General features: G+C 34.0%; 1 protein-coding gene across 2 annotated transcripts; it reads right to left on the reverse strand.

Moving 5' to 3' along the window:
- Positions 1–9,471: 9,471 nt before the first annotated feature.
- Positions 9,472–18,092, reverse strand: TOPII (topoisomerase II). 2 transcript variants are annotated; one of them, XM_078306465.1, is made up of 21 exons: positions 17,365–18,092; positions 16,734–17,026; positions 16,402–16,468; positions 16,041–16,311; positions 15,585–15,784; positions 14,798–15,007; positions 14,596–14,709; positions 14,400–14,513; positions 13,920–14,084; positions 13,405–13,590; positions 12,835–12,990; positions 12,544–12,677; positions 12,283–12,451; positions 11,883–12,071; positions 11,474–11,660; positions 11,343–11,392; positions 10,796–11,230; positions 10,585–10,696; positions 10,411–10,478; positions 10,227–10,320; positions 9,472–10,116 (listed from the first exon to the last, which is right to left on the reverse strand). In XM_078306465.1, exons 1-21 carry the CDS (start codon positions 17,911–17,913, stop codon positions 9,569–9,571), a joined length of 4,311 nt encoding a protein of 1,436 aa, XP_078162591.1. In that variant the 5' UTR covers positions 17,914–18,092; the 3' UTR covers positions 9,472–9,568. The 2 variants fall into 2 exon arrangements, with proteins under 2 accessions (XP_078162591.1, XP_078162590.1); XM_078306464.1 differs by having other exon boundaries at positions 9,478–10,140.
- Positions 18,093–18,740: the final 648 nt, after the last annotated feature.

An 18,740-nucleotide genomic window follows, 5' to 3' on the forward strand; every position in this document is an offset into this window, starting at 1 on the left:
TTCATTATTGTGAACTGAAATCTAAAAAGGGACCCCAAAATATTTTTTTAAGAAATGCCCTTGCTTAACAGTTAAATTATCCGACAAACTTCTATTCTTGTGAAATGTAAAAAAGAACCCATAATGTTTAGAACAAGCCTTTTCAATAAAATCTCTTAATGCATTTTAAATTATAAATTTATGTAAAGTTTGTCAAAATAAAAACCCATACTCCACACAACTCTTTCTCTCACTCTTTTTTTGTTTTCATAATAATTATCTTGAAACTTAAAATACAAAAATATGATTTTAAACAAAAATGTTTCAATTTGAAGTTTATTATAATAAATTATTAAATTGGTAAAGTCTCAAGTTTTTCCAAAGAAAAATGTTATATAATTGAAGTTAATATATCTTATATTATTTATTTAGTGAAGTAAGAAAAATCAAAAATTAAAAAGAAACAAATTAATAACTTTAATTAAATTATTGTATAGTTTGAGATATGTTACATTTTATCTTAGTAAAACTTATACAAGTAGATACTAATGATGGGATTAATCTCAATTAAAGTCAACAAATTTAATAACGTGACATATCTGTAAATATTTTAAATTTTCTAAAGACAAAGGACCTTTATGCAACTTTTGTTGAGTAGGAAATTCTTGCAGTTATGCACTTCTAACTTTTGTTATATCCTAGGCCCTACAATTAGCTTTTAACTTTTTACAACTCGTTTGAATTCTTCGTCTGATCCATTTGTTTATGCTCTCTCCGTCGCACGTGACATGAAACGCATAATTTTAAGAATATTCGTTTGCGGAGCATCAAAATTTATTAAAGAACCATCAGATCGTATTAAATTATATCATGACAATTGCAATTACAATTACAATTACATGGTGAATAATAACAACTAGAATCCTACAAATAACCAAATAACTATAATATAATTATAAATTATTGAAGTTATGTTAAATTCTGCATTTTTGTGTCTTTATTATGCTTCTATTTTTAAATATTAATTATTTAAAATTTAAAATTCAAATGTCAAAATAACAAATAAATTTGATATATATATATTTTTTATGCACATCTAAAATATTACAATATTTTAACTTTGTTTTGGTTAGTATTAAGACCTTGCATAAATACATTAATATTGATAAATTCTGGATATTGATTTTTAATTTATTAATTTGCATAAAAAAAATCAAAAAGTGATAATTTTTTATGTGCAGATAGAGAAAATAATATAGATCACATATACCAATTTTATTTTGATTAATAAGTTTTTAAAAAATTGTCATTAAAATTTTAAAAAGATGAGACACAATAGAGGCGAAAAAAATAAAGACATTTGAATATTCCTCGTATATTAAAATATTACTGATATTATTGACATACTAAAACAGATCTATAAAATAAAAATAAAAATAACAAATTATTGACGTACTCTTCATTAATCCAATGACAAACCAATTTATGATTTAACTGATTGTACAATAGACATAAAACATTTTTTTTTTAAATTCTCATCATGTGTTTAGAAAAAAGGAGAGCATCTACTCCTTATTGCTTTCGGTCATTAGAATTTTTTTGCTTAATTCATATTGATGTTTAAAGAGGATAAAATTCATTAGTGTCTAATTAAGATTACTATAATACAGAAATAATATGTTTTCCACATTTTTTTGGTTGAATGTTGTTACGTACATAAATATATAATAATTTTCTTATTTTGTGATTTATCTTCTTTTCATAAATTGTTTCTTAAAAAACACTGAAGAAATACAAACTACAAAAATAATACTCATAAAATTAAAAGGTTAAAGGAACCAAGCAACGTGAAATTTTCGACCTAGTTATATGATTTTTGTGGTTAGACTATTCAGAATAGTCTATTCTGTGTTTAGTTGGATTAGAATAGTTAGAATAGTGAATTCAAACTTTTTGTCTTACTAGAATAGACTATTCCTAAAAAATTGAGATTTAGCTATTCGAATAAGACAAAGATAGTTATTCTTGATTTAGCTATTTTAACTATTCTTGTTTTACAACCAAACATATCCTAAAAATATGCGAAAAATGAGGAGGGTTCAAATGCACCCAAATTTTTGTGCACCCAAATGCACCCTATCTTTCAAATCATTTTTCTCCATTTTCAAAGTCCGAATAGTCAATCCGAACCGTTAGATGTGATCTATATATTAAGATGTGTTTGGAGACCAAATTTTACATTTTTTGGAATTTTTTTTACTATTTATTAAGCCACTTTGAAAATCACTGATTTTATATTTTCTGGACCATTGGATCAGCGATTTTTCAAAGTGGCTTAATAAATAGTAAAAAAATTCTGAAAAATCTAAAATTTGGTCTCCAAGCACATCTTAATATATAGATTGCATCTAACGGTTCGGATTGAATATTCGGACTTTGAAAACGGAGAAAAATGATAGGGTGCATTTGGGTGCACAAAAATTTGGGTGCATTTGAACCCTCCTCGCGAAAAATATGCGAGAGAAACAAGTAGTTCAAACAAAGAATAAATTTTCTGACTGACTTTCTCTATTTCGATCATTTTACTTTCCATGAATTCTCATCTGATTGTATTCAATGACAATCATGTAATAGCCTACAAAAAAAAAAAATTAAGATAATGCCGTCTTATATTGACATTTGACAATAATACCGTCAAGGCGTCAACAGTCAGAAGATTAACTTTTGGGAAGGTAGAAAAAGAATTCAAATTGTTGATTGGTAGGTGGCACCGACTACTGAGATACAACTGTGTAGCGGGTCCCACTTTTCAGAGATTCTTTATACCGTTGGGAGGTTTATACAAATCATAGAGGATTGGGTTTCACGGAAGAAGATTAGATTATGAGTTGAAGATCGGAAGTGACTTAATTTAAGAAAAGGAAGCCAAGTCAAGAATCATCAATGATGCAAAAATATGAAAGTCAAATCTCTCTTTTTTTTTATTTAAGTATCCACTTCCGGTTTCCAAAAAAATTGTAGCCCATTTTTCTATTACATTGTCGGTTGTATTATATTTTCAAGAAAAATATGATTGGATGAATCGGATTAACGCCGACCCAAAAATAAAATATTTAGATTGGAGAACTGAAAAATAGAAAAATATATAAAGTGTGACAATTAAGTTTGAAACTCAAGTCTTACACAGTTAGTGTTTTATGAGGACGCTAAATTATATAATATTAAAAAAATTAATTAAAATTTAATATACATAATTAGAAAAATAAGGTGGCTAAGTAATCCTAATCTTATTGCAGATACCTCTGAATTAGCTTTGTTCACGGAATAGCTCTACTATTTTTTTTATTTGCAAAGCAAGTCAAACAGACTAAGCAACTCAAAAATAGTACTGATTAGCTTTATTCTACTAACCCAGTGTAATATAGAAATAGCGGAATTGAAAGACCTCTTTCCTTCTCTATCTTTCTCTGTCTATTCTTATTTTTGCAAATACAAAAACTTATGGGTTAAGTACAAAATTGTGGTTTCTTGAAATTTTTAAGGTGTGAAGGCAGAGGCATACCTAAGTCAAAGGAATGGGGGTCTTGAAATTTTTTATTTATTTACCTACAATATTTAATATAATTTAGAGTAAAATGTTATGGCATTATAAATTTGATCTCTATATTTCATAGAAAATTTTTATATGATTAACTGTCATTCTGTATTTGACCCCCATAGTTCGAGAGTCTGGCTCATCTCTGTGTGAGGACAACATCCTTGCTGATTTTCTCTATTAAACTTGTATCATCTCTTCACAACACTGGTACAAGTCGGTACAAGTGCATTATCACATACTGGTTAAACAGTTTGTGAGGGCTGAATGTAAATTTTGTAATGTATCATATCAGAGAAAAAAGTACAACCCTTGCTTTCTTTCTTCTTTTTGTGTTAATTTTTATGTCTATTTGCAACAATTGTTTTCTTAGAAATCCTGCATAAATATTTTTCTCGATTTATAGCAGAAATAAATGTATCTCTGTCAAGGAAAATCGCTGCGTCGGTCTTTAAACTTTTAACAGATCAAATGTTTGTGTACAATGAGAGAGGAACCAAAATAACAGAATTGACTTTTGAATTTAAATAAACGGAGAGATGGAGATATAATGAAGACAGCGAAATCCAAAATAATATAGGCGCGACTATTGAGGTAGCTACGCGACAGGGTTGCCACCGGCTTATCCAAACATAACCTAGCCTAAATAGAACCTTTGAACTACTAAGTACTATTTAACACCCAATTTAATTTGACCTAGCAGCTAGGGGTGTAAACGGATACGGATACGGATAATCCACTCCGCATTCGCTCCGTATTCGGAAATTATTCAAATCTGAATTAAACGGACACGGATAATTTCATAAAGGTGAATATCCGTATCCGTATCCGCAATTATCCGGATCCGAAATTACTCCCAACTAGCTTTAACGTTACTGCTCCGGATAGAAGTTATATATTATCTCATATTCATTTCACTCTTGGTTGTGGTATTAATGATAATACGATATGGTTTTCAATTTAATATTTTTTTTGTTGGTGATAGTACTACAATAACGCATTTTTTTTTTCTTTTTACCTCCATTTTCTTCATTATTCATTATTTTTCAGTTAAGACTTTAGTCCGTGAATATAGTATGTTTTTAGTCTTTGCTAAACTAGTTTTAGTCATTGTTTCAAGACAACAACAAGTCACTTTTTTGTATTTTAAAGTGCATAACTCAATTATTTGACAATTATTCGTTTCGTATCCATATTCGAATCCGTATCCGTTGATTATCCGCTCCGTATCCGCATCCGTTTAAGACGGATATGATTTTAAAATATGTATCCACTCATTGAAAAATGGATACTGATATGGTATTAGCATTATCCGCTCCATTTACACCCCTACTAGCAGCACATGTCAAATTATTGAATTTTCAGATATATGTGGCCTGTTTTTTTCTGGCCAGGTGTATTAGCAATTTTCTGGTGGAGGTACCGGGTACGTATTCTGCCATGATTTCATCAAAGAGAGATAAGATGAGGTTACAAATAATTGAATGTATATATCCCATAGCTTGCCACACAATGTGTGAAGTCATTCTCCTTTTTATCAAGTAACCTTGAGCTAAGTAAACGGCTTTTGCAGATTTTTATATTACCAATAACCTGCTTACATGTCCATATAAAGTTTAAAATTCTATTTAAGCAAATAAAAAATGCAAAATGACAAAATTTAAGGAAAGCCATAATACATTTTGGAATTTAACCTGATAAAATCCAATTGTAATCTAACATTATCAAAGTGAAATCTAACTGAACACTATTAGTTTCATTTAATTTGAACAGAAATAATATCTGACGGGTTGTATTTTCAAACTTCAATATTCTGAGAAGAAAATATTTTTTTTCTCTCTTCACACTTTCGAATGGTAGTTATTCCAACATTTACAAGGAATAAAGAATAACAGCTATTCTAATTATTCCGAATAGCAAATATATTGTTTAGATACACATTGCTATTCCGATTAACTCCTATTCTAGAATATTCCTCTATTCTAGCTAAGAAAAGAAGCTATGCTATTCAGATTGGTATCTTCTCAGATAGTTCCAACAGTTCATCCTCAACCAACCTGATATAAGTCATGAAGAGGCATGATTCAAATTGCTAAGATAAAGCCAACCATACCATTCTACAAATTCCCATTCAATTCTGATGAGACCCAAAATGAAAATGAAATCAGAACAAAAGGAATAAAGAACAAGAGGAGCAACCAAGAGACCTGAATTATGTGATTAATTGTATTTAAAAAAATTAAACATGATTAATTCAAATTTTGGATATATTTGATATATATAATAATTATAATGGCTAAATATGTGAGTTATTGTAATTTAGAAGGGAAAATATGATATTATGAAATTTTAAGGGGCAATACATAATTTTGACGTTTTTGAAAGATATGCATGAAATTTTCAGATTCTATCAATGATGCTGAATTAGGTTTATCCGTGACAAATGTAAGCCGCTCTTGAGATTCGATGATCTACATCAAAGTCATAATCTAGAGATCGAATCTCCTGCATCCTTGGGGGCAGTAAATTTCTGTCCCTAGAATCACTGTTAGTGAGTCCGAAGTGGACTCGAGATCAAATATTTAAATATTAAAAGTGATCCCGACTCCATCTGACAGTGGCTCTAAGCAGGGGCGGAAGGTAGTACAGTGAAGAGGTGGCTGAGTAAATCCCACGGTTTTCAAAATTTGTTATTATACACAGAGAATTTTTCTAATATTTTTATTTTATATGTAGTAGCATCCTCTATGATAATACAAGAAATTTAAAGGACTTATATAGAAGAGTGCCATGTCTTGATTTCCAACTTACCAAAACCACGTGAAAAAGTAAATAAAACCATCTTTGGCTTGAATTTTTTATTTATTATTAAAGCCCCGCCGTAGGCATTCAATTCAACTAAATAAAGTTTTTACAAACATACATCACCTATTATATTAGTTGTGCCAAAATCCCTCGGGAAGGGTGTACCCAAATTAACAGCAGAGGGGTATGCACTAGAACTAAAAACGCCTCATAAAACATGCACATAATCCAAACAAAATAAAAAAAATAACAAGAACACATAACCCCTCAAGAAAACATGCACAGAATCTTTGACTTGAAAAATTTGTTGAAATATAGAAAGGTAAAACACGCGTATAACAGGAAAATAATGAATCCATATCCTCTGAGGAAACATAATATTTTTGTTTGGACCATGGCCGTCCGATCGGAATCCAAGCCAATCCGGTCTAAAGTAGAATGCACGGGGACACTTTAATAGTCGTGTAGATTCTGATTGGATGATCTAGATCCAAATAGAAATATTTTGTTACCTTAAGGTGATATGAATTCTTTTGCGGAAATGAGATTTTTTTTTTATAATTATTAGATTAATTTATTCAATATTTTGGAGTTTGATTTAATTATTCAGCGTCTTACTTCTCACTAATGAATTTGTGATGAAGGTTAATTTTAGTATTTTACTTCCATATTAAATCACTAATATGATATTCGTGAATGTCTATTAAATTTTTATATTTCTGCATAAAAATTTAAATTATGTCAAAAATAATTAGTGCATGGAATTGTAGAAGAGGTTATTTATTTTTGTGTGTATAATTCATACACAGGTAAAATTATGTTTAAGATAAAGATTACATGCTTGTTTATATTGAGAAAGAAATAGCTAATAAGATTAGCTAAAATGAGATTATTATAGAATTTTATTTTTTAGAAAATCATATCTAAATTTAAATAAAAAAAAATATGAATATGAATATCTTATGTTTTTCTATTTTGATAAACATGTCATTTATTGGTTTTATTTGTTTATTATTAATTTTATAAAATCAAATAGTGAAGAATTGTGTTATTTTGTGTTATATAAAATTGATTTTTGTTAAAATATTTTTAAAATATATGATGTTTAGTCGGTTAGCCCCCTCTATACTCAAAGTCGAGTTCCGCCTCTGACTCTAAGGGCAAAAATTTCTTACACCCCTAAAAGCAGGTGATCTAATTCCCATAACCTAACCTATGCTCAAAGGAACCTTTTTTTTTCTCTTTTTACGATAGAGTTATAAAGACATTATAAAGAAGCAACTAAGATGGCCCAAAGGAATACAAATTAGACTTCGATTGGGATTGAGTAATACCCTTATTACAGTGTCAGGGCATCACTATAATGTACCACTATCATTTTGCCATGTTGGATTTCAACTTTTTATATTACATGACACAACTTCACACCCGCGCATGGACCTTTCAAAATAAAACTATTTTCGAACCAACCATTTCCGGGACACCAGATTTCGGTGTGCTATAATTTAATTACAATCTATGGGTACCCACAGCTAATTAAGGGCTTATTCGGTATTCTCTATGTAAAAGTATATTCCCCAAATTTTGCTTAAACACCTCACATGCACTATCGTTAATTCTGAGGTTGCAATATTGCATTAAGCCAAAACATAATTAAATTGATGAAAACATTACTAGATTAGGTAGCATAAGTCACATGTATCCATTATCAAACAACAGACAATGACTAAGAAATGACAAATTATTTTCTAGAGAACGTCTTAGTTTTTATTTGCTTTCGGTGTACATTGCACTTTGCTGTTCTAATGCTCATTTACAACATAATCATATTAGCTCATGACATAGAAAAAGAGAACAAGTGTATTTTATTTACTTGATGCATGTCCGTCTACAACTTTTTTCAATATCTTTTTAGTGGTATTTGCTGTTCATCATGCCCACAATGACTAACAAAATATGAATCAAGAGGATTTTATCAAAATAGCAACCACCTAATATTTTGATTAAGAAATAAGAGTCGTTATGCAATGGAGCAAAGTTTGCAGTAGAAGTTTTGTTTGAATTAATCATAGTCGTTAATTCTTTGGAGGGCAAATAGTGCAGTTACCAGTTATTTTTTGTAAATAAGAGTTCTCGTAAATCCGAATATCCATTTCTTTTCAAATTCTTTTGTGAGAATTAAAATACATTTTTTTTTCGACATAGGATTAACGTTGCGACGCAAGCTGAATCGGGCCGAACAAGAACTACGTAAACCTTATCTTGAGTGTATATCAAAGCCTAATTAAATCACAATACGTGTTGAATTCAGAAACGAGGGCCTTTACAAAAAAAAAAAAAATCATGGGGACTATTATAAGTTTGTATTTTGAAGGACCTACACAAAATAAGGACGTCATTTGCACAATTACCCCCAGGGTTTTGAACGACATTGAAGTTTACTTAACATCGTAAAAAAATTTACCAATTAGAGCTTTGATTTCTTAACCCTATTCAATATGTTTTGCATCATTTGAGCTTGATTTCTTCACCAGAGAAGAAATTCAACATCCTGACGACAAATTGTCCAGGCAAGATGATCATCTAACGGGAAGCTGCCTCAAAAGCAAACAAATACAATATTCAAATAAGTTTTTGAGAGACGTTTCAGATCTCAATTTCTTATTCTAAAAAAACCAATGAATGTTATTTATAGTAATGTCAATATGTACATAAAAAACTATTATTCAATTTTACTACTATAAAAATAAATAAGTTGAAAAAATTAACTTTACAATTTATTCCCATTAATATATTTTTGAAAACACTTAACACTCAAAACTAAATTATTAATGTCAAAATTTGTTTGAACCCTCATTAGTTCATGATGAAATGAAAATTCCATCCACACTAGTCAAAGCGACAGCCACAATTCCATTCATATGAAAAGATCACAAGTAGAAAGGGTAACAATTTTCCGAACAACAATAAATCAGCAATAATGTCAAACAAGTTCAATCACCTAAACCGCGACTGCAAATATTAGTCCAACGGAGAGGCATCCACACCAACTAGCTACCAACAACATAAGAGTCACAATTAGAGTTGACAAACATAGATTTAAGAATTTGGAAACTTAGGTCTCTACAAGTTCACTAGATATGAAATTGCCAGAGACATGTCACCAACAAAGTGGAACTACCCAAGCAATCAATCATCATCCTCATCAAAATCAGAGCTAAAATCCTCATCATCGATATCCTCCTCCTCCGAGTCACTTTCAATAACCACTGTTGCCACCTTCTTCCTCTCCCTCTTCGGCCTATTTACCGCCACACCAACCTCCTCCGCTTGCAATATATCATCCATTACTGAAGAAGAAGATGCACCAATCACGCTGTCACCCTTCGCAAGAAGTGACCCGCTCTTCTTGTTGAATGGTGAATCACGCATTTTTCTGACCTTTTTGTCAGGGGAGATGGTGGCCACCCCATCAGGCTTGAGTACCTCAGTGATTAGCTTCTGGCCAAGAAGGGGCTTCTTCTGAGCAGCAGGGCCCCGCTTACGAGCACCTGCCATAGCCTTCTCTTTTGGGGGCTGTTTACCCCTGCCCCTTCCCCTTCCCTTTCTCTCCTTCACCACCTCAAAATCTTCATCACCACTTCGCTCATCCATGTTGTCATCATCAGAGTGCACTGCCAAGGCTTTCTTTTGGCCCCGCTTGGCGGGTTTTTTCTTTGCAGCTTCCTCAGATTCAACTGTCACAGTTTCAGTTTCCATTGCTGAGAGGAACAACAAAACTGATGTTAGAAGTTAGAACCAGTAAAAACAAAAAAAGAGAAAGTTACATTGTGATAAGAATAATTACAATTGTGCTCAGGTGAAGAATCAAGGTTATAAGCAGCAAGACGTTCCTTGAGCTCTCGCACTTCATCTTCTTCATCAGTATCAACCACATTAGCCTGAAATTGAAGCCAAAAACATTGCATACTGATACTTAATGAACGACAGTAAATGATTACCCTTTTGGACGGCATAAACAACAAACATACCTTCTTCTTAGCAGGACCTTTCTTTGCTGCAGCTGTAGCTTTAGGCTTTGTTTCCTTAGGAGCATTGGCTACAGCATTTAATGAATAGGACAATATATTAGAACAAATTCCTCAAACTGAAGGACTAAGCCAAAGTTGAGTATATGAGGTTATAATGAAGCACAAGTTAATTACCAGCTGTCTTTTTGGGTTGGGGTCGTCTAGATGTTCCAGCATTATTTACCATGGCCTTTTCTCTCATTGTTTGCCTGACCTTCGCTGCTTCAGAATCTTTCTTATCATGTTCCTGTTTCAAGGAAATCATATTAACATTTGTAGTGCCACAGATGAAGTCAGATTTGTACATCAAAACATAACAGAAAAAAAAAATCTAAGGACCACTTACATCAAGTTCCTTCTCCAGGGCATCAAGGTCCTTTTCCCATAGGGACTTCGGTGAGGCCTTTCTTAGCTCAGCCACCTCATAATCAAGTTTATCCTTCTCAGCACACAACTCCTGTACCTTCTCCAATGTAAGTGTACCAATAGCCAGTGAGAGGAGGTACTCGTAGTCGCTTGCCTTCACCCCAACCTTAAGAACTGCCTCTGCGTCTGGATTTTGGCTCTCTTCTTCACCATCTTCTTCGGCGCCTGCCACAGCAACCTCAGGGCCCTTACTCTTCTTAGGGAAGGGAGTGAAACCCTTCTGTTGCAGCTCCATAAACAGATCAGCTCTCTTTCGGTTGCTGACAATGATCTCACCATTCACCACACCAAGGATGAATCTCACTTTGTTGGCAAGCTTAAGGAGGTCCAACTCAAGATTCTCTAGTAGCACTTTCTGAAAACAAATAAAGATATGAGTTTATCATTTATGGTCATTGCTGCTGTTGTGCTTCAATGGTTCAGGGAAGGAATAACAATGTAATAAATGAAAAATCAATCGAACAGACCTTTCTTTTGGCATAGTACTCAAGCCTTAGATGGAAGAAATCCTCAAGAACTGCGTTAAAAATGGCATAATTAATCAGTACAGAAAACTCAATTTTTTAAATACATGATTCATCAAAATGAACAGACTCACTTTTTTCAGGAGTGTCATACTTCTTTATGACACCCTTAGCATCAAACAAATGCATGTTAGTAGTGCTAATAGAAGTGGTCAGCTTGAACCTCTTTTCCACCCCTTCTTGCAAAGCTAAATTCATGTTTTCCTCTGACAAAATCACCTCAAAATGTACATTGACATCGTCATTGTGCTCACGGTAATCCTATAAACCATGTAAATACATAGCAATATCAGAGGTGCTACCATAAGAATGATTGTGGTCTTACGAGAATAACTATGGTTGACCAAATTTCGTATTACAACAGTATAAAGCAATGTCTTTAAGCATTTTCTGTAAAAACGGCCAATCCACAAAAAGAACTAGTTCTTTAATCATTTATTGCAGAGATAATTTATAGTGATTAAGTGCACAAGTCAATGATACCTTGATGAATGGTTCCTTAATTTTGTCGGTACCAGTCATTAACCCCTCCAGAAACTCTTTGTAATCCTGAGTCCATCTTCGTACTGGCAACTCGATAATTTTCAAAGTTGTGTTATCAACTTCTTCAATAACGCCAGTGACTGTGTATGTTACGCCAGCCTCTTTTGTACTAGTTTTCTCAATAGAACCCTGAAATCAAAGAGTCCGAAGGCAACAACCCAAAAAGAGGAAATTAAAATTATTGAAAGACATCCTAATGTAATATGTACCGCACAAATATCAAAATCTTGCAACAAGAAGTAACTGATATGAGCAGTGATAACTACAAGGGAGAACATCTGCACATTTCCTTCATAATGTATTATATGTAGTTTTTCATACTAGTGAAAAGATATGTTACCTTGAACCCCCTATACCATGGATCCATGGGCTCCATCATTTCATCATTCAGCAACCGTCTAACATTTGCAACAACATCTCTTGGATTATAGTTTGGTATGTACGAGCTCCATCCTGTACCTATTCCTTCACTACCGTTCACTAAAACCAAGGGGATGATCGGCATGTACCTAATTAATTGGGACATATCAAAAAATTATCACAAATCTTTTTAACCAAACAGCTTGTTTCCCCAAATGGCAAAAAATGAAAAAACACTTACCAAGTAGGCTCAATTGACTGCCCGTCCTCATTCAAGTAGTCCAGTAGAATGTCATCATCTTTTGGGAACAAAAACCTGGTGATTGGGGACATGCGGGTGTATATGTACCTTGCACTTGCATGGTCTTTACCGCCCTGTATAGTAAAAAATAAGAAAGGATCTATTAATAAAAAAATAAGCATTAACACCAAATGAATGGTGTTGCTAAAATTTCAGGTGCCCTGTGCCAAATGGGCACATTATTTAACTATAAGCAAAACGTAAATGTATCATGATTGCAGAGATTCTCACCTGGTGCCTTGTGCCAAATTGACCATTTGGCTGAAGAAGGTTTATGTTGTTGCTTCCCACAAAATCCTGTGCCATGCCAATAATTGTACTTGCCAGACTCTGTTCACCATGGTGGTATGCCGAATGCTCTGAGACATAACCAGAAAATTGTGCAACCTATTGAAGAAGTCATGCAATAGCATATATAAATTTCATATATATTCACAGTAAGCTAATTATCATTTAATTAAACATACATTACCTACTAAATATTCTAAACACTAAATAATATAAAGATGGGACTATAGATTTGCAAGACTGTTCCCAGCATGCCAGAAACGATGCTGTTACACAGTAAAATACTTTTGACACTATATGATATGATGAAATTTATCTTTTCTTGTTGCGCCTTCACATACAGTCCTATATTAACCCTTCATCCAAACCAAGAACTCTAATTGCAGCAAATGTAGAACCAATAAACATACAATAGAAACAAAAAAAATTCCTAATAAATGCTATATATTGTTTTTCTTTATAGATAGCATAATAGGAATTAAGAAAACAATTACATTAAAACTCATATCATACCTTGGCTTCTTTCACAAAGTTACGCTTGAAAGAGCAAAAAAGGATCTTTCTCTGGCCTGGCTTGAGACCATCAACCATAGATGGTATAGACCGTTGCAAATCAGCCATAGAGAATAGAATTAGCTCCTTGTTCACAAAATCACTGTACTTGATGAGCTTCTCACTTTGATCAAGGTACGTCCCAGGCTGCACAGGCACAACAAACACAACTCAATCAACAAATTACTAATGAGGAACATTCAGATAACAATATGTCATCCTATGCATGCAGAATTTGGAAGTTATCTGAAAATTTCAAGGTGAATAATGCCTAAACTAACAGGACTAAAACAAGTATTTTGATATTTAGCACTCCTTTGAATACTTAAAACTGCGTAAACAAGCAATAGAAAGTATAATACCAAAGCAGTATAGTTGACAGAATTGTGTCTGTCTTATATTGTTTTTTTTGGAGAAAGGAATTCTACAGGGCTGAAAATGGGAATTATTTTTGGGGACTTTTAACAAATACATGCCTCAAATTGACGAAGCCAGCTCTTCCTGGCCTCAATCTTTTTCTTGCTAAATGCTAATTCAATTGCGTCACCATCCTGCTCATCGACCCAAATGAAATCCTTCTTGTGCTTGTGTATGTCTTGGAAGTATTCTTTCCCTTCTTTGGATGTACTTGTACCCAGACCCTGCATAGTTGCATTAAAGTTAAATTTGATCACAGAGAAAGAATTATTACAAAATATGATTATAGCTGATTTCAGTCTACTATACCTAATAGAAAGAATTATTACATATCTGTGGATGTCTTCAAGTCCTTTTACTGCTTATTTATCATCTTATGTTGTTAATTCCACAACAAGGAATAAAATAAGACTACAATTCATTTCAAATTGGATATAGATTGCATTACTAAAGTCTCACACTTATTGCCATCTGAATAATTACAACCTCTAATTCCACAGGCTTTAGTTCAAAAGTAGAGAAATTTGAAAGGCTTAGACCTTATAGTACTTGATGGACCAACTACTAGCACTGCTACCCAGACTTTCTTTCCATGCTTCATACTCCGGCATAGAGTAGAAAGAAACAACACTTTTGTTCCTTGTATTTGTAGCCTGAACATAAAGATATAGCAACAGTCAGTAACAGCATAACCATATAAAAATAATAATTATAATACAGAAATAAGTGTAGTACCTTAACAATGGGCGTAATGAACTCCACCATAAAAGACGGTATTTTCAGGAGAGAAGGCCAGAAGTTGTGAATGAAGTTGATGAGCAGCCCTTTTATGTGGGAACCATCATGATCCTTCAAACATTAAAAAAAAATCATTATTTTTTTGGCCTCAAGTTAAAAATAGGAAGCCATGACAACTTCACAGGAATTTTAAATGTACCTGATCAGTCATGATCATGAGACTTCCGTATCTTAGCCCTTTGGTGCTGTCATACTCTTTCCCATGTTGCAATCCAAGAATTAGTTTTATGTTCTGGATCTCAGCATTGTCCATAATTTGCTTATGGTTTGCTTCCCGCACATTCAACAGCTTTCCCCGAAGAGGGAACACACCATAGTAATTTCTGCCCACTACAGATATTCCGGCCATCTTTAAACACAAAGTAAAAGAAAAAAAAATCAATCAATTATTATCAATTAGTTTCTGAATGGTCACAGTACTTCTGTTGAATTGAACTCATCATAAACAAGCAAACATGAATTGACATTAGTAAAAAGATCAGCATTTCAGATGAACTATTCAGTTTAGGAAAGACAGTTGTTCAATAAGAGTTGGTGTGTCAGTATGGTAAGAACTTGAAACCTTACTTGATTTTGCACATAACAAGAACAATAACAATAATAACAAAACAGGTGGAAGACAGTTACAACCTGAACTTCCAATAAGGATTCTGCTTTGTTGGGAATTAAGGACCAGAAATAACATTCAGATGACAAAACTTATTATGCACAAATAGCCAAAAGAGGACATAATCATTGGGTATGACACCAGAAGTACAATTCCCACCAAATATTACCCAAGCCTGTGTCTATTTTCAGTTCTTATGTTAAAGAAATTTTTTACAGAGTCTAGTTACGACTTCCTTTCAAGTGTTAACCATTACTTAAGCTTTACCACCATATTCCCAACCAAAGCACATTAAGTTCTTTATTGAACAAACACTCACCGCCAGCGCCTTCGCTGAATCACCTTCTGTTAAAATGAGGGTACACTTTTCAGAGTTCCTACCACCAGCATCATTAGCATCCTCCAGTTTGGGTATGCCAGTAAGGCGCTGCCGCTTTGTCCCATCTGTCTTTTTCAAATCTTTGCTTGCTTTGAAATCCGCCCAGGAGAGGAGGTTGCTCACAACCCCAGACTTAGCAACTGTACACAAATTACCATGATAAGTATGGATTCAGCTCCAAAAAAATAACAGTTTCAGGTCACACGCTATTCCACAGTAATTTTATGAGAAACATTAGCAAAACCTGACATTATTTTTTATCTTGTCATTTTTCTTTCAGCACAAAACAAGTACATGTGTATTTCAATTAAATCAAAGCAACAAAAATCATAAAGTTGCCCGCAAAAGACAAAACTGCAAGCCCAATTTTATCAACATAAAAGTACAACAGGTAACCTTTCTTAAGGAAATCCTCAGAAAGCTCGCATTTGGAACCAAAGCTGCTCTGACGAGTGGTCAAAGTCTCCTTGGTCTGGGAGTCAAATGCCGGGTTGTCAATGAGTGCATTAACAAAGACCCACAGATGGCTCTTGACATGATGGGCCTTGAGATTTGCATTCTTGTTCTTCTTGTTCACTGCAGCCATGACATGGTTTGATATTTGATTGGTGACATAGTCTACATGTGTCCCACCCTTTATTGTTGCTATGCCATTAGCAAAACTAACCTACAGGGATAATAATTGTATAGTTTGTTAAATGAAACCAACAAAAATAAAGACGAGGGGGAGAGGAAGAGGCAGAGAGAGAGAAAGTACCTGCTGGAACTGGCCATCACTTAAGCTGACTGCAATCTCCCACCTATCGTTAACTCTCTCAGTCATCCTGCAAGTTAAACATAAACTTAATCTCACCAGAAATATAATCCAGAATCATGTTAATTTAATCCACAATGAATTCTCAATTAAGTCAAGATTTGATTGTACACTAAATTACTGCAAACAAATTAGGCCTAAATTGTGTCACTGACCTTTACCTGACAAAACCCTTCAATTGTACAACCAAACATAATTATTCAACAAGTTAATTAAAAGGGATGCCAACATAATAGAAGTTAAATGCAGAAGCATTTAGTTGGGACTAAAGGTACCTTGGAAGAGGCTCGGGCCGAGACTTAGAAGCTGATTGAAGGTACAGATTGACATAATCAGCGAAACTCTTGACTGGGACTCTCTGACCGTTCAGCTCAACCTTGACTGACTTGCCAAGGGTGCCAGCCAAATCAACCACACGCTTCTTCATGAGCGCCACCACATCTTCTTCAAGATGGACCATCTTAAACTTTGCCAAATCGGGCTTAAATGTGACTCGTGTCCAGTTCTCTTTTTCCTTACACTTTGTTATAGTTGGCTCAGACTTCTTACCCATATTGTCACTGAACACCTGTGACAAAAAGAGACCTTCAATGTCAGGATTAACTTGAAGTGATATGTATGACAAAACCCTCATTAAATTGATTATTTTGCATCTGGTTTAATGCCAAATTAGAGCTATCAGTATTCAGAAACGGCAAAGTTGGTTTGCTACATTCAAGAAAATACTTTATAAGTAAAACTCTTCTGAACTAAAAACAGGAAATATATCACCATGCAAACTCTATGGCACTGATCTAAAAGACACACATTAATCTCAGTATTAGACAAAAATAATGTACCAAATCAACCTTTCCTCAAAAAGAAATCATACTAGAAAATATCTGAAACCAGGAAATAACTATAGACCTGCTTATACTTCCTTTGCCTTTTTCCATCAGCAGTCTCGATTATGAACTCCGTGGAGAAAATATTGGTCAGCTTCGCACCATAACCATTTCTTCCACCAGTGGTCTTCTTCACGTTATCATCATAGTTGCTACTGGTAAGGAGGTGACCGAAAATCATCTCCGGCACGTACACTTTCTCCTCAGCATGTATCTCCACAGGAATCCCGTCTCCATTGTTGTAGACAGAAATCTGATTCGCTTCGGCGTCAATCTCCACTTTGACCAAATCCATGGTGAGATCCCTCTGTTTGTTGTCAGCTGCATTGACAAGAATTTCATCAAAGATTTTGTATAGACCCGGCACATAGGTCACAGGCCCGTAAACCATCTCTCCCTCCTTATACACCCAGAGAGATTGGGTGTGTTTCTCAACAGATCCAATGTATGTGTCAGGTCGGAGGAGGATGTGCTCCAGTTGGCTCTTTTTCTGGTACATCTCTTCGATTGTCTTCTTTGGCTTGTTGTGAGCGGTGGTGGGCTGGAGGGGGAGCTGCTCGGTGGTCGCCATGGCGATGAGAATCGGAACGACACTGAGAATGTGTCGTGGATGCACGGAGATCGGAGCGGAGAGTGGTGGAGAGATAGGTTAGGGTTTTGAATTGAGACGGGGGAGTTGGGAGGGATCAAATAAGAGGGAAAGTAAAGATGATCTGAAATTTGAATTTTTTTGAAATCAGGGTCTGAATTGGTATTTCCCCCTCGGAAATAAATCTTCTGTGATTTAAATGGAATAACAGGGTCCTGTTATTTCGATCTCAACCATCCCAAGTTTTTATGAGCGAATCTCAGTTTTCATACACGAATCTTAATGAAGTTTAATGGTTGGGATCGGAATAACAAGAGCATGTTATTCCATTGGAATCACAGCAGATTTATTTCCATTTCCCTCCGGTGCAGTTTTGGACAGAAAGATGAGTGCACGGCTGCACGCTGTGCGAGGGGTATCTAGTTTTCGACGTTTCGAGTTCTCTAGAAGCAAAGGAAGCCTCCAGTTTCCGTTAAAAAGAGATCATTTAGATCAAGGGTCGATATAAGACGGCAGAATCGACGAGGGGTGATATATATGTGATTCGATCTATTGACATTTTATGCTACTTCTATCATTTACATCACATAAATGCTTATCATGGTGTCTTCAATCATTCAAGACAATATTTAAAGTAACACAATCAGAAAATTTTAATAGACAGATATTCTTCTAATTTTTCATCAAATTGCAAAATGAATTTATTATGTGAAGTTTAGAGACCGAAATTTCTAAAAATACCTTCACAAAAAAAAAAAAACCAAAAGACCACTGAATGTGATAATTCGATATTTACTCAGGCCGTAACA

The sequence above is a fragment of the Carex rostrata genome, chromosome 8 (assembly GCF_964058835.1).
Source record: "Carex rostrata chromosome 8, lpCarRost1.2, whole genome shotgun sequence".
Classification (NCBI taxonomy): domain Eukaryota; kingdom Viridiplantae; phylum Streptophyta; class Magnoliopsida; order Poales; family Cyperaceae; genus Carex; species Carex rostrata.